This window comes from Stigmatopora nigra, chromosome 1, assembly GCF_051989575.1.
Source record: "Stigmatopora nigra isolate UIUO_SnigA chromosome 1, RoL_Snig_1.1, whole genome shotgun sequence".
In the NCBI taxonomy this organism is placed as follows: Eukaryota; Metazoa; Chordata; class Actinopteri; order Syngnathiformes; family Syngnathidae; genus Stigmatopora; species Stigmatopora nigra.
The window spans coordinates 20997836-21015250 of NC_135508.1; the positions used below are offsets into that span (position 1 = coordinate 20997836).

Sequence of the window (17415 nt, forward strand, 5' to 3'; positions counted from 1 at the left end):
ATTCAAAATAAAGACATGAATGTTTCAGAGGGAGCGATTCTGCAGCTTTGTAAAGGAGCCATTCATATTGTTACATTGTATGTGGGCTTCTAAAAAAAACAAGAAAATAGGACTTATGTAATTTAGTGTATTTGCCAGCAATCGCTGTTCACTTTGCATTCCGTCATTCCATTTAGCAAAACGTTATACTGGAGTTGAATTTGAGGCTATTTTTATAAAGCTGGAAGTGGCAGAGGTTGATTTTGTGCCGTGTTCCTTCACCATTTTGCCCTTGTGGTTTTCAGTGTGACCTTAGCAGTAATTGTCTTTAAGGTCGCACGACCAGCACTCTTTGGGGGGAAAAGGGACCGCTTCCAAGTCAGGCCCCATTGACGCCATCCATTCATCTCTATTTTCATGGTCATTGGACCAGGAGCTTGGGCTCATTAGGGGCGTGGCATAGCTGAATTCTCATCCATCTGACTTTAGGGAGACGGCGGGGTACACCCTTGAATGGTCTTCAGGCAGTCTCAGGGCACATATACACACACACAAGTATTCACAGTGACATCCACGCCCATGACACATTGATAGTCTTCAATGAAGCTAATCTGCATGTGTGTTTTAAGTATGTGGGTGAAAATGACGCTAGCGAAAACCCACACAAGAAAGTTGGAATGCCAACCCAGACTGCGCTACTTTGAGAAAAAGACATGTTTATTATTATTTCCCCGGTTCCATAATCTCATTCATTTTGAAAATAATTTGTTCTGAGGTCTTGGATAAAATGCAATAATGAAAGACCAGGAACTCCCCAAACTGAATGAATCAGTAGGCCTCCATCTTAGAGGAAAGAGGATTTCTAGTGACTTTCCACCTAGAAATCACAGGGTTTTAAAATCCAACATAAGATAAATTTTGGTTGATTTTACAATATACAAAATAATTATTTTACAATTGCTTGGATGTTCTAATCTGAGGACATTCCAAAAAAGATAACATCTGAAGATAAAAATAATTGCAATACCCAATTCTGATATTTACATACACAGTCTTTTATATCCAAAATGGCTATTTTTGACATGTACAAGTAGCTACGAATTTGACACCGCTGTCAACACATCTGAATATCGCCTCTTGGATTGTGTTTTTGTCTGATCCGTGTTGTTCTTCCTCCCTTCTAGTCCCTCCTCAGCATACCAGGCTCGCCCTTCTTGTCCCGCCACAACAGCAAGAGCAGCATCTTCAGTTTCAAGGGGCGTGGCAAGGACGTGGGTTCAGAGAACGAGTTTGCGGATGACGAACACAGCACGGTGGAGGAGTGCGAAGAGCGTCGCGGCTCCCTGTTCAGCCCGTACCGCCGCAGCAGCTACAGTGGCTACCACGGCAAGAGGAACAGCACTGTGGATTGCAACGGCGTGGTGTCCCTCATCGGCCCCGGGCCCGGTGGACGCCTTCTGCCTGAGGTGAAAATAGATAAGGCAGCTCCTGACGACAGTGTAAGGAAGTCATTGAGTAGACCGATTGAGGCATGGAATCCCCCAACCCCTGCCCTTCTCGTCCGTTCCTCTCCTTTATCTTCTGATCTGTCATCTTTGCAAATCCGTATGTATCTATTGGCTAAGCGCTCACCCCGCTCGTCCCCCTTCTTTACCTCCAATGCCTGCAGTGTATGCTGCCCTCCATAGTAAAGTAAAGGATGGAGATATTTATTTTTAAAAATATACTTAAGGCTTAGTAAAACTAGGCCTGTCATTCATTTTAAGGCAGTTGTTCTTACATTTAAATCATAATTCTAATGTTAATGTGGTGCAATATATAGACTCTTGATTTGATTCAATTTGTAATATACAACACTACTGCCTTGCTTTTGAATCCTCATCCAGAGTATTAGTCTGATGAGTTAAGACACTCGAGTGTAGTTTGTTGCTCCGTTCCTCCTTCAGGCATCCAAGGCCCCTCTGCAAGCCTGTGTGGGTAGCATTACAGTAGGAGGTGAAGGAGACAGCCAGCATAGAGATGTTTTTATCTCCTTCCCTAATGCATAGGTTCCATTTCCAAGCAGATAAGAGAGACCATATCTGCTTCCTTAATGCAAACCACATCTCAAAGTGGCACACACACACACACACACATTTCAAAAAGCAAAGAAAGGAGAGCTACAGTCCCGGTACACCTTGACCATTTTAAAAAAAAGAATTTCTTTAGTATGACTGAATTCAATTACAGTGATAATGTGGTAAACTATAGAGCCTCAACAAATACAAGAAAAAGCATAGCAAATAATCAATTCTTCTCCTTCTCTTTAACTTGGAGCATGCTCATGCATGACCACTTGACTGATATGACCGACCTGCTTTTTATTACTTTTGATCGCCTCCCTAGTTTTTGCATTTACAAAGGTGAACACTGGCAAACATGGATCCATGACTTTACAATGGCATGGACGGCCCTGAGCAGTTGGCAGACGAGTCACAAATGTGCCATTAACTAGTACAATTACACTCACATCTGCATGCATTTTCAGCATTACAGTGGTTCCTTAAAAAAATGCCCCAAAGCCTACCCTCCAATAATCCCAGCGACTTTTTGCTGCAATGCTGTTGTCCACTTCCCTCCGCTAGCCACCGGTGGCAATGTGGGATGGTGTGCATGTCCTCTCCATGGTTGCTTTATTCTTCCTCTCCTCCTGACAGCCCACTACTGAGGTTGAGGTGAAGAAGAAGCTGTCTGGCTCCCTGATGGTGTCTGTGGACCAGCTCAATACCTCCTTTGGGCGGAAAGAGCGGGCCAACAGTGTCATGAGCGTCATTACCAACACGCTAGTGGAGGGTACTGCCTCTTTAACCCAGCTATTAAACCTGCTTTTTCATTATTCTTCAACTCGGGCTGCACTCATTGATTGGTTAATTTGACATGGAATATCCTGCTTATCCGCTTTGCATAGCCAGCTATACCGGATACATACAACTGTTCTGTCACTCAAAAAACTTTGCATGTGTTTTGATTGGTGCACAAGCCTTGGTTTAGTTGTGACATCTGATTCGTGCTATGTCTTCAGAACTGGAGGAGTCCCAGCGCAAGTGTCCTCCTTGTTGGTATAAGTTTTCAAACACATTCCTCATATGGGAATGCTCTCCCACGTGGTTGAGGATCAAGGAGATTGTCAACCTGATAGTCATGGATCCCTTCGTTGATTTGGCAATCACCATCTGCATTGTCCTCAACACGCTCTTCATGGCTATGGAGCACTACCCCATGACGCCTGACTTTGAGGATATGTTGTATGTGGGGAATCTGGTGAGTGCTTTGGGAATGCAAAATTATCATTCCTGCAGTTATCTGTGTATTTTGGAGCAATTTACATGCAAGTACTAGTTCCTCCTCCCCTAATGAATGTAGAGGACCCCCGCCATCATCACTAAAGTTGACAACAAAACAAAAGTGTGCATATTGTGCACTAAAATACAATTACAATTCTCGAAAGCCTACTAGCCTAAAGTTAATATACAATGGTAGATATCTTTGAATAAACACAGTTTAAAATAAAGTCCAACTAAAATGTCTGTTAAAAAAATCCTAAAAATATTTTTTGGGGGGTACCATTTCTCTGTTTAGGGAATGTATGGTGATTTCTGGTCAATGAATACACCCATATGTCCCACAAACTAGGTATGGCTGACCATGCTCTCCTGAAAATAAGTATTTAGCAGTCCATAAGTTCAACTGTACTTCAATTCCTGTAGTTTGATCTTTGCATATGTTGAGTTTTTAAAATTAGAAGCAAAAAAATTTGTATCGTGTCCACTGTCTAAATACTCGATTGCTTCATTCTTGCTGTAAAGGTTAGACTATGTTTTTTGGGATCATGAGAAATGCAGTGTGACGTCGGGCCTGAAAATAGTCTGTGAGAGCTGAGAATTACATTACCATTACATTAGAAATACGGTTCTGTACTGTTTCGGGGCAACCTCATCACCACATAAGTTGTCTGTCTATACAGCCGTATGCTGTTTCTGATTATGGCTTTTCCTGCCTCACCTCTTGCCAGGTGTTCACAGGGATATTTGCTGGGGAAATGATGTTCAAACTAGTGGCTATGGACCCCTACTACTACTTCCAAGAAGCCTGGAATTGTTTTGATGGGTTCATTGTGACGCTGAGTTTAGTAGAGCTGGCTCTAGCTGACGTTGAGGGTTTGTCTGTGCTGCGTTCATTCCGACTGGTAAGTGCTCGTTTTAGCCAAAGCACCATGACATGCCTTGTGAAATACTGTATGCACACGTCTGTGGTTTGATTTTAATGCCTGGTTCACAACCTGACTATTCTCCACCTCGTCTTTCTCCAGCTCAGAGTATTTAAACTGGCCAAGTCCTGGCCAACACTCAACATGCTGATCAAGATCATTGGCAACTCTGTGGGCGCTTTAGGGAACTTGACTCTCGTGTTGGCCATTATTGTCTTCATCTTTGCCGTGGTGGGCATGCAGCTGTTTGGGAAGAGTTATAAAGACTGCGTATGCAAGATTGCCGCTGACTGTGAGCTACCACGTTGGCACATGAAGGACTTCTTCCACTCCTTCCTGATCGTTTTCCGGGTGCTGTGCGGCGAGTGGATTGAGACTATGTGGGACTGCATGGAGGTGGCCGGTCAGGGCATGTGCCTCATTGTCTTCATGATGGTCATGGTCATTGGCAACTTGGTGGTGAGTATACACAAGTTACACACATTGAGGTATAATGTAGTATAACTTGCTCCCATTTTTTTTTGTTGCGTTCTCGCTGAGCCTTAAAAGGTTTTATACAAATTTGAAGCGTCTTAAAAAGGCATTCTTTTTCATGGATTTGGTCTTAGATTGCTCTTTTTTTTATAATGAGTTTTTTTTTTTTGCCAGATGTAAACAAATGGATTTTCTGACATTTTAGTGTTACGCACTGTTTTGGGGTGTTTTCTGTGGGCTCATTGTGCAATTTGCATTGATACATTAAATTCAATCTTGAAATTGTTTTTAAAAGAACTAAATGTCACATATTTAAATGCAGCAACCTAAAAACGTAGAAATTATAAATGGGAGAGTAGATTCTTAACTCACAATCCGGTACTGTTGTTGTCACAGTTTGAAATATTTGCTATATATTTGCCCATTTATGTTTTTGACCAAATCCCCCAAAAATGAAGAATTATAGTCCATTTGAATGCTTAAAAAGTCTGATATCCCACCATCATTGTATTGTCAGTCTCATTGACAAAATATCGGTTTAAGCCTCAACCTTACCCTGTCCTCAATGCTTTGATATTTTCATCAAAAAAGTGTTGCCAAATTTATTTACAATTTTTTTCCCGGTTATAAAGGTGTTGAACCTGTTCCTTGCCTTACTCCTGAGTTCATTCAGCGCGGACAATTTGGCTGCCACGGATGACGACGGCGAGCTTAACAACCTGCAAATTTCTGTCATCCGCATCAAAAAAGGCATTGCATGGTTCAAAGCCAAGATGCGAGTGTTGGTAGCCAGTCTGCTGAGGAAACCACCGATGGAAGACGAGCAGAAGCCTTTGGACGACATGTACGACAAGAAGCTGAACTGTATCGCCAACCACACCGGGGTGGATATAAACCGTGATCTGGATTATGCAAAGAATGGCAACGGCACCACCAGTGGAATTGGCAGCAGCGTGGGCAAATATATGATCGACGAAGACCACATGTCGTTCATCCACAACCCCAACCTGACCGTCTGCGTGCCCATCGCTGTTGGGGAGTCTGACTTTGAAAACCTCAATACAGAAGACTTCAGCAGCGAATCTGATATTGAGAACAGCAAAGAGGTGTGTGTGTGACTCAAGCCCCACTTTGTACGAGGATATCAGGAAAAGGTTAACCAGTCAGTTAAAAGCAGTAAACACATTTTTGAACACACCCCTATTCTTAGTAGGTGGAGGTACTTCACGATGCCACGAAAGCTTTAGCGTGTGCACGTGAACCAAACAAAACAAAACAAAAATACAATACATCAAAACATAACACACATTAGCACTGTAACCGTTTGGTATCAAATGACAATCATCTTGCAGCTGGTCTGCAGCAAGTGCATGAAGCCAACACAACAGCCTTCAGTGCTATTTTCCTGCACATATCTAAATGACCTGCTGCACAACTATGAATTTTAGACCTGATGTTGGGAAATTGGTGGAAATGCCCTAATAAGAGTTGTTTGCCCTGCGCTGTGCATGCAACTGCCCACTCCATTTGACAACAATAAAAAAATAATAGTCTCATTCCCTATAAATCTGGCTCCATGTATCCCACATGGAAAGGGCGATTATATTTTATACAGATTTTACTGTTGTCGTATAAAGGAATTAATGAATATAAATATTTGTGGTAAGATATCGTCAATCCGATAGGCATCCCCTTATTTTATGCTCACCTTTAGAGCAGAGTCGTTAGATAATTCCTAAACAGTTTCAATGCTCCCTAGGACAACAAGGACAAGATGAGCCTTTTTTTTTGTTTATGTTGACACGCCACTAGCTTGTCTATCTTAAATCACACCTATGTATCTGCATAGGTTCTGGCTGTAATGGCACTCTATTGTCACAGACAAGCACTTGCTAGCTTTGTAGCCATTCTTTTTCACCAAAATTCTTTTGAACATTTGCGTTGTTAGAAATTCAAGCAACCTCTGTGCAAGTACTCCATCATTTAATAAGACATAATTTGTATTGAGAACAGATAATATTTTTTAACATCTGTCTGGCCTTTTTCACTCGCTACAGCTGGACGACACCAGTTCGTCCGAGGGCAGCACTATCGACATCAAGCCAGATGTGGAGGAGGTGGTGGTGGTAGAGACGGTTGAGGAATACTTGGACCCAGAAGCATGTTGGACAGATGGTGAGTCCGCTGCTCCCAAGGCAGCCATTACTTCCAATGAACAGCACCAAGACTCCCTTGGGCTGAGCAACAATGATAGGGCAGCTGGGTGAAGGAGCAGTTTCATTATAAACACTCACTCAAGCATGCCCACTATTTATCATCACGATCTGATGCTCTCTATTCCTGTCACCGATCCCTACATCCCTAAAGAAAAGAGTGCATCAGCAGTATGTCCTTTTAAAAGACACGGTGAATACATGTTAACTCAGTGAAGATCTTGTTCTTGTTGTTGATAGTGATTTGGAGAGTAATTGCGAGTTTTTAGACCGCCAGGAGTGAGGGCTCAAAGTCACATGTAGTTTGTCTTTGTGGTGAGGACACTATCCAAAATTTGACCTCCCAATTTCTCCAACACAGCACGAGCTCCGCGCACAACTATTTCTTGACAAGTTCGTCCCCTACTCATGTACAAGACATCAATAAATTTCAACTCCTCTACTTAGGCTAGGATTTCAACGCTGATCGAAAGAATTCAAATGACTCATTTCCAAAGACTACCATGGTCTCAGATTTGGAATGGCTAATACTCATCCCTATCACTTTACACCAAGCTACCTAACACACCAGTGAGAGTTGAAGATCACGGCTTAATGAAGAGATGTATAGTGTGTACGGGCCTGGAGACAGCATAGTCTCTACTGATATGAATACATTCCCAAGGTTTTTCAACCTGTTCCCACAAGGATCTAGGACTTAAACATCTTTAATGAAGTTGACCTATTTAACAATAAGCAGAGCTATAAGGCACCCAATCGAGCAAGAAAAGGGCAGGGTCCCGCTGAAACCCTGGTGTAATCTGCGATTTAGCACAGGCTGGCGCCTAGTTTAACATGCTCATCTTGTCTTACTGATGGAAGAATCTTCATCTCCCCGGTGTGCTCGCAGGATGCGTGGCCAAGTACAAGTGCTGCGATGTCGACATCACCATTGGCTGGTGGAAGAACTGGTGGTTCCTGAGGAAAACTTGCTACCTGATTGTGGAACACAATTGGTTTGAGACTCTCATCATCTTTATGATCCTTCTCAGCAGTGGTGCCCTGGTAAGTCAGAACCAAACGCAACAAATGTGCTTCATTGCTCCTTAGAAGCCATTTTGTTTGGGTATTAGAGTGAGGGATATCAGACTGGTCGTGTCTTGATTAATAGACGGTGCAAATTATCAAACTGTACTTTTTTCTGATGACTATTGTTTGAATGTCCAATGCTACTTAAATAACCATTTCTGCATATCGAGATTAGCTGTACTTACTTGAAATGCCACACAGCAATTTCATGTCCGTGTGAATTGTTGTTGGTCAGAGTGCTGCACACACTCCATTAGCTGAGCTGTTTATCTTAGAGGTATAATGCTTCCCTTGGGCATAACATATTCTTGTCCTGTTTCCCCCTAAGGCTTTTGAGGATGTATACATTGAACAAAGGAAAACCATTCGGATCATTCTGGAGTATGCAGACAGGGTTTTCACCTACATCTTCATCCTGGAGATGTTGTTGAAATGGGTTGCCTACGGTTTTGTCAAGTACTTCACCAATGCTTGGTGTTGGCTAGACTTCTTCATTGTTGATGTAAGTATATTTCCTTTATCTTTTAGAACATTAGCTTAGTCTCACATTTCATTATTTATAAAGGACAGTTCATACATGTGAGTAATATTGATTAATGCAAATACATACTGATATGATTTACAATCATGAAGCAGTGTTTTGAAGGTATTAGAAGTAAAAGTACTGATTCAGATCCTGCTGATTTTTTTCTTCTTCTTCTGATACTTAGTCAGAAGTGTGAAGTTGAGCATCAAATGATGCATTAGCATGTGGTCTGTTTAGCTCCTGATAGTCATTGATATGAGTGTCTTTTACAAAATGCATCTGTCCATATGAGGTGGGCACATGTTTTTAACTCCCAATCAATCAAGTTTTTATGCTTGGTTTGTGCCTGAGACACTTCTATATACTGTATCTGCAACACTATTCTCATTCTCAAACAATACACACTACAGACCAAAATTTACTGCCAATGCAACATTTCCAAATACCTTTTGGAGATGTGATTGGAACAGACAATCAATGTTTGGCCTACTGATAGCAGCCATATTCAAATTTCAAAGAAGTGTCTTTGCTCTCGTCTCTGAGTTGTAAGATGTCATTGTTGTTCTTATTGTTTTGAGCCTGCCAATGTCCTCTTTCTGTCTTTTGTTAAATTTGAGGGACTATGAAAGACATGGTTCCTCATTCTATTCTAGCACACTTACAGTGACATTTTAGCTCACCATATTGCTGCTGCTGCTGATTTGGAAATTGAACACGAAATAGTTTTCTGCAAGAGGAAATTGAAATGGATCAAAACTTCTCTACCTTCTGTCCTCCTTGAACTAAATGCTTGATTTTAGGCCATACCTGAAAACAGAATCCTCTCACTGACTAGCATGTGAAATACAACACAGTAGCAAATGCAATTGTCAACATTCCCCAATTGTCATTGACCTTTTGTTAAGTTCCACCCATTTAATTGCGTAGCCAATTAGTTCTATTTTTGTAAAATGAACAAACCTATCAGAGACAGAAATGTTCAGAAGTTTTTGTATGTATGCAGGGGTGACCAAAGTATTCCATAAAGGGCGGTAGTGGGTGCAGGTTTTCTGTTCCAACTGACCCAGCATGGACAGTTCAACCAATGAGGTTTCTATTAAAACAAGCAGTACCTGACTGCAATCACTGATTACACTTTTAAGATTCCAGATGGGTGAAAAGGTATCCTTTTTATTGGTTGGAATGACCCAGCAGTCCAAATTGACCCAAAATGGCAGAGTACAAATTCACTATTCCAATCAGACAAATTGAAAATGCAATCGTTCGTGTGTTTTAGTATTGAAAGCTGGAACACCAAATTGAGGAATTTGGCCACCTTCTGCTACATATCTTAGCTGGGACTCAACGTTGATAACAGAACGTTAGTATGTTACAGTGTGTGGCTTTCCAAAAGGTCAATTGTCAATACAATCATGCAATTTCATTATACATATATTTACAGTATATACACATGCATACAAGAAGTAGCACTGTTCAAAGTTGTTCCTGTTGGAGTCTCCCTCCCCTTAGGTGTATTAAAAAGTTTCCCAAACTAGCAGTGACTGTGTTGTCAAGCGTGAGAACCTTCTCCGTCTCCCTCCACCCAACCAACCCTCTGCTCAATCCCTCTGGAAAGTCTAAACTCAGCAATGTGATGTTGTGCTGAGGCATAATAATGATGGTGGGTGACAGGCGAAGAGCGGTAAGTTTGGTCTTCACAAGCGCTCCCCCTGCAAAAAAAAAAGAGTTCAGATCGTGGTGACTGGTGTTGTGACCTTTGCCGTGCTGTGGTGTGAGGTGCAGCTTTTGTGGTGGATTTGCAAAGGGGTGTGGGGCACCATCATTAAACCAGCCCATGTTATTCTTTGTGTGGATGTGCCTGACACTTTACCTCATGATCCTTTTATTACTGCATCTTTTTCTTTCATGTTTCTGTCTGTTTACTCTGTTCATGTAAGCAGCAGGTGTGTCACATGTGATATCGTCAAGTGTATATAATACAGATCCATAACTTTTATCAGCCAGGCTAAAATGACTCTGTTGGGGAAAGTGATTTTATTTGATGTAACACATATAATGGAGCTATTGCTCCATCCTCCCCACTTCACTGCAGGACCTATAAAATAGATGGAGAAAAAAAAGCCATTTAAAGGATTTCTAAATGTATCAATATTAGGGATGTCCCCGATCCTATCACGTGTTTATACCATTTCCAGAGGACTGGACTTTGGTAAAAAAAAATAAAAATAAAAAAATAAGATGGGGGTTTACAAAAATGTGTTCATTTTGGAAATTTTGTATTCATTTAGTACATTTTTCTTTTTATTCACTCATTTGCCGCCATCGATGGCGAGAGACGTTAAATTCAAGTTGATGGACTTGAATTGGATTTTCACACCAGTAAAACATGATGACTTTCAATTGGAGTTAATGAGTTAAAATAACAAGTAAGACATTTATATTTAAACCATTGAAACAAATTGTGCAGGAAAAAAAATGTCCAGCGACAGCAAAAGAAAAAAAAGTGTCAAGAAATCACATTGGTTTATTCGCTATGTAAGTTTATGTATGCAAAATACATTGTTTAAACAATTTATTTGGAACCTTATTTTGCTGCTGTAAAATTGATTTGTAAATGGGGGACTTAGGGTTAAAATACATTTGGATACACTTTTCTTTTCCGTAGTCTGGATTCCCTATCAACAGAATCTCAAAATCCGGCTATATATGATCGGGGCATCCCTAATAGATATTGCATGTGAGTAATCCAATAATATATTATTTATCTTAGATTTACACATATTTTAGAGTTGTCCTTAAAGTGAGCAAGTGTCATTCTTCATTCATTCTTTCTTTTTTCCACTCAGATTATTTTTCATGGTTTTGTTGTGTTTCTCCCTTCTGGTTTTAGTTGGTTGTATTTCTGTTTTTTGTTCGCTGTCGTCATCCTGGGATCACAGCCCCAGATGTCATTGGCCTTGACTTGCAGAAGGACGCCGAGGTGCTGAGGCCGCGCTCGCCCAGCTGGCCCAGCAAGGGGGCCACATTCCGGGCACCCCGAATCGGGTGCAATCCATGGGGTCACGCAGAAGGTGACAACTACCCCAAAAACTGCTGTACACGAAGGCAAAATCTTTATTTTAAAAGGCTTCCCTTCCCACACTATTCACCAAACTCGCTGCCTGATTTATAGTGGATGATTTTACCCGTTTTTTCCCAATAATTTTGTCTTTAATCACTTTTGCTTAGTTTCCTATGGCCTTGGTTAAAATGAAGATTTTGCCTGTACAATCCTCCCAACGTGATTTGGTAAGCTTTGGATGTTGATGTATGTATTCCATGTGGTGGAATTTGACCACTTGGTGTGAGTGGCTAGTTGGCGGTGCGCTCATGTGTGTTGACTCGTGATATTTTCCTTGTTTGTAAGAAACGGTAACATCCCTCAGGCGAGCCAAGGCATGATTAACTATTGTACAAGTATGAGGAGAAGTCAGCCAGCACGAGGAGCTATCTTACCTGTTTTGTGAAAAGTCACAAAAAGCCAAAGTGAGGAAGCCCTACCTTTTTAGAGGGAAAGACAACACCTGTTATGAATGATGTGCATGTAAAAGATGGTGGGTCAAAGTATTTAGATATGCAAGTTAGTGGCGAAAATGATGTTTAAATACCCAAAAAATGAAGTTCCTTAAAGCGTGGCTATTTTGTGTGGTCAGGTATACCCACACATGTACACACTGATGGACTGAAGTGGCTTGTATTACATCTATAGTAATAGTGATATATATATATATATATATATATATATATATATATATATATATATATATATATATATATATATATATATATATATATATATATATATATATATATATATATATATATATATATATATATATATATATATATATATATATATATATATATATATATATATATATGTATATGTATATGTATATGTATATGTATATGTATATGTATATGTATATGTATATGTATATGTATATGTATATGTATATGTATATGTATATGTATATGTATATGTATATATATATATATATGTATATATATGTATATATATGTATATATATGTATATATATATATATATATATATATATATATATATATATATATATATATATATATATATATATATATATATATATATATATATATATATATATATATATATATATATATATATATATATATATATATATATATATATATATATATATATATATATATATATATATATATATATATATATATATATATATATCGTTTATTTTTCAAGAAAAGTGTTTTATGCGTTTTTAAACTAGGTACTTTCGATTAGATTAGTGTTGATAAAGGTGTTGTCTTCCCCCTTTAATGCTGGCTTGAAAGATTCGAGCGAGGCATGTTCATTGCTAACGGTTTCAACTCTTCACCTTTAGATTTTTTTTGACAGGTTTTCCTATCAATGCTTTTCTGCATCAATCACTGAGCAGATGCCAACAAAGAGTAATGCGGCTAATTGACCCATTTTGCTATTTTCATCCTAATAATCACGAAAGTCAACAAACATGCATATAGAATATTTTCCATTTAGCGTTTAAAAACATTTGATCTGAGAAGGCTGCATCCGTTTCTTGTTGCGTGCCGTTCATTGTGTTTTGTACAACTGAACTGCTGTCACTAGGGTTTTGCCGTCCTGCAAGTCTTTCTAAGTCTATCAGGTGTGCCCCATATGCCCTTGCCTGTCTCTCGTATGTGGTTCACGTGAACGTGTCTTTTCCTTTTTTGAACCCTCACCCCGTGTGAGCATTTGAACTGAGATGATGTATGAAAAATGATGGCAGCCCAGTGACACATTTGTACATGTTGACTTGTATTCTTTCTCTTAGGTACCGTTAGTTTGTCTGTCTTAAATTGTGATTGGGATTTGAGCCCAAGAGCGACACGGAGAGACAATGTTAAGAGGGCCAAGGGTAAGGCTCTCCAATCTGTTGGGTGTTTAATCAACTCCTGCAGGGTGACCTCTCTTCTTCTTCGTCTTCCTTCTGCTTTCTCCCCCTTCCCTGAATGTCTACCTCTGCCCTCCCCACCCCCAGTCAACCCTGTCACTTGTTTTAACCGTGTCACCTCCTCCTCTGCCTAATTTGCCCTTAATTTGAGTCTTCTGTCTCCCTCTCTCTGACTCTCTCGCTCAATTCCGTATTTCTTTGCAGGTACACTGGACTTTCCCCCCAAATTTACTGACATTCACAACCCCCTTGGCCTTCTGCTACTAAAATAAACAGCACCAATAAAACCGATACTTCTCTCTGTAGTGTCTATGCACGTGTAAATGCAGTTCTTCATGCATCTATACATTGCATAGACTTTTGTGTGTATGTTAAACAACTCTCCTTCGCCTATGCCAGGGCCCTCTCTCTTCCTTAGTGAATAATCTCACACTTCTAACAGTTTGGAACCTCTTTTGCTTCTCTGTTTTTTTGTGTAGGTGTCTATAGTCAGCCTTGTAGCTAATGCGCTGGGCTACTCCGATCTAGGGCCCATTAAATCACTCAGGACACTAAGGGCCCTGAGACCCCTCAGAGCCTTGTCACGTTTTGAAGGGATGAGGGTAAGATCCAAAGCTAAGCAGCTGAACCTTCCGCATGCCCATTCAACAGTTTCAAGCATGCTAGAGTTGAAAAGTATCAACAAAAGAGCCATGACAACCCCCCCCCCCCCCAAAAAAAAAAAAAAAAAAAAACAACCTTCGGGGGGGTTTCTGTTCAACCCAGAAAACCAAACCTGTACCATGCCTTCCTTCTAATTTTTGGAGTGTCAGCAAATAAGTCATGATGCAGCTGCAGTAACAGTGTAACACGGTGCATTACAATTGATTGTCTTAAACCATCTAAAAAGAAAGTGACACTGATTTTTTAGAGCAAAGCTGCCTCATCACATAAGTGACAAAGGGGAAATTCCACGGATCCCTTTTTGGGTGAGCCAATGCTCACAAGCCATCTCACGCAGCAATCAAATCCATAAATTGCTCCTCACTTGGTCTGATTCTTAAACTCTGCTTTCAATGAAGACAGCAACATACACCCACCCACACCAGACACCCTCCCCTACCTCCGACGCATACCCATAATTCCCCACTCCTCTAGCATATACCATCCTTCAGTGCAATGGCGACAACAACCTACTGGGAAAGCCAAGTGGCACCGTAAATTTGGGAAAAGGATTTTTGTAGTTTTTATATTTCCTTTTTTAAAATGTATTTGTGCCTGTTTTTGAGTTAGAAAAAGTCTCATAATTCTTTTATTTAAACAGTGGTATGATAGAGTATTTAAGCCAACCATTCTATGTTGCTTATTTTCAGATATTCCCTTATCTATCCGTTGCACTTTCGTAAAATTCTAACAAAATGTTGGAGCACAATTAAATATAATTATCTAGACTTTTTCAAAAAAAAATTTAGTCTTTTGATAAAAATCTCTGAAATACGCTTGTTAGTCCTTTTAATCAATACAGCGGTTATGAATAAAGGTGTAAGGATAGATTTATATTCACTGGCTGAAAATGTGTTGATTTTTCCATTGAAACAGAAGTAAGCTGCAACATTGGTGGAGCCAAGGCTCAGATTGAACGTTTGAGTTTTTTGGTGGTTTCAGCCTCTAAAACACCTTCTCCAACCATCCATTCTATTGTCATATAAATGGCCCTAGAGAGAGACGCTTTATTAACTCGCCCTTTATTTGTTAGTTTCTAGCTTTAACACTGATGATGAAGCAAACTCGTACATAATTTGGCCATGTGAATATAACTGGTGTTCCCAAGTTGGTTTAAACCTGGTTGTTGTCAACTCTAGTTCCCTCCCATCCCCTTCTCTCTATTTGTCATAGCATTCCCTACTTATGGAATGGTTGTCTACTCTTCACCTTCAGGCTGGGATGTAAAACACAATGCATCGCCCACCCTCACTCGACTCTACCTCACCAAAATTATTCCCCTTACCCTCTCGTCCTACTGTTCCACCACTAACTCCACCTCTGCTGAAGACTTGGTACAATCCTTCTTCAGGGAATGTCAGGGTGTGAGACAGACAAGTGCCACTCACATTATTGTAGACGTGGGTTTAAAGTGTATTTGTTAAACCCCTGCCTGCCGTTGCACACTCTAATTGCACTCACTCCATTTCAGCGCCCACCATTTTGGAAAATGAAATGGGGGCCAGGAAGAAGATTAGCAAACATGCACAGTTGCCATTTTACACAAGTCGTCCATGTCATGGCGCCATACTTTTTCCTGTGCGCTTGCAAAGGAACTGAACATAGTAGGCAACTAGGAGCCCTGTTAAACTCAATATTTGAGATTTTGGCTGAGATCCCCAAACGGTGATTTGGTTGCTCCAAAAATGACTGCCCAGCAAGAGGACAGGCTCATTCATACGAGCTTTCCAGTGACTCAAATGTGATGTGCATGAGCAGACATTTAAGGCCCTGGATAGGTTGCATGGATGTCACATTAATCATACATTAGATACCTCTCTTACAAATACTGTAGGTCATGGAGGGGGGGGGGGCGAAAAGAGAGGCAAAAGGGGTGGAAAAAAGAAAGATCCTCTTGTATCATTTTGACTACAATGTTGATATTCACCTAATGATATATATATGGAGAAAATACATTTTGTTTGAAATGGCCAATGTCAATGCTGAGCAATAAATAAATAAATGGGGACATGGATGAATAGAGCGATGAAAGAGATTCTGGAAAAAAAACCTATAAAAATAACAAAAATGGCTTTATTACACTTTTAAACATGTACCCCCTTATGATTATGATAACAATTCTCTGATCTTGTAGTTTGCGATTTTCTTCTGGTTAGCTGGTTTGGGATGCAGGTTTATATTTAAAGTACATTATTCCTGCTTTTATAAATGCAATGTAACTACCATTATAGCATATGGTGCAAAACCCAACTGTGCCACAAAATAATAATGATGATAACTGTGTGGAAGTAATTAACCACATGGGCGGAAGTATGTGACATTCCAAGTTTTGCAAGCCTCTTTCAAATAGAAAATATATATAAAGTTGGGGAAACACGTGCTACTTGAAATGCACATAAATCCCACTTTATTACCCCACCGTCATCTCGCGTCTTTTTTAACCAATGCGGCATGCCGCCAGCTTTTTTGTCAACATATTGAATATTTTAAAGCTAAATCTGCTGTTTTCGATCTCTTTGGTCACTCTCGCTCTTCATCCAAGTATTTCTCCATTGATTTATTGATTTGAGTAGTTGTTGAGATTGCACAATGCCATGTATATCACGCATGTATTCTAACTGCTGGTGCACAAGATGCATTTTGTGAAGCCTGTTTCCCTCTTTCTTCTTCCACGGTTTTCACGCAGCGTATCGGGAAAATATATGATCTATTCTTCTCATTGAAACATGAGACATTTTCTCAGCAAGCACAATAGACTTTTTGAATGGTTGTTTGCGCAAGTAGCGTAGATGCCAATTTGTTCATGAGATTAGTGTGCATTAGCAACGGCGTACATGCTGAGAGAATGGTGCCGCAGAGAGAGGGAATATGGCTTCACAAAACAATGACACGCATGCTCAGCTGCCGGCCTGCTATTAATAATAGCACTGCTATGTTAGCGTACCATTCATTGAATTATCTTGCACTGCTAAGAATACATTTGGGCTGGTTAATGTCATATTTCTTTTGACTTTTATATAAATGCGTCAATTAGTTGAACTAGAATCAAATTTATATAGAGAAATTTGAGAACTGGCCATAATTGGATTATGTAAGCATCATTTGGGCACATCAGATTGGTCTGGCATAATTTGGCTTGTCACTGAAAAAAAGCAATCTTTAAGAACTTTGTCAAGTGTCGTTCATTATCATAGTTGGAATTTTTCATTTCATGCCAG

General features: G+C 40.0%; 1 protein-coding gene across 6 annotated transcripts in view; it reads left to right on the forward strand.

Annotated features, from left to right (window-relative positions):
* scn8aa (sodium channel, voltage gated, type VIII, alpha subunit a) overlaps positions 1-17415 on the forward strand; it is a 45327-nt gene that overhangs the window by 21825 nt on the left and 6087 nt on the right. For 3 of the 6 annotated variants that reach the window (XM_077725287.1, XM_077725297.1, XM_077725279.1), the window contains exons 12-21: positions 1164-1478; positions 2676-2811; positions 3041-3279; positions 4031-4204; positions 4328-4684; positions 5332-5805; positions 6757-6874; positions 7802-7956; positions 8309-8482; positions 13975-14097. In XM_077725287.1, coding sequence (XP_077581413.1) covers positions 1164-1478; positions 2676-2811; positions 3041-3279; positions 4031-4204; positions 4328-4684; positions 5332-5805; positions 6757-6874; positions 7802-7956; positions 8309-8482; positions 13975-14097 — 2265 coding nt within the window. Of the gene's footprint in view, positions 1-1163; positions 1479-2675; positions 2812-3040; positions 3280-4030; positions 4205-4327; positions 4685-5331; positions 5806-6756; positions 6875-7801; positions 7957-8308; positions 8483-13974; positions 14098-17415 lie in introns of those variants that run through there. The other 3 variants (XM_077725313.1, XM_077725307.1, XM_077725314.1) reach the window with 2 other exon arrangements.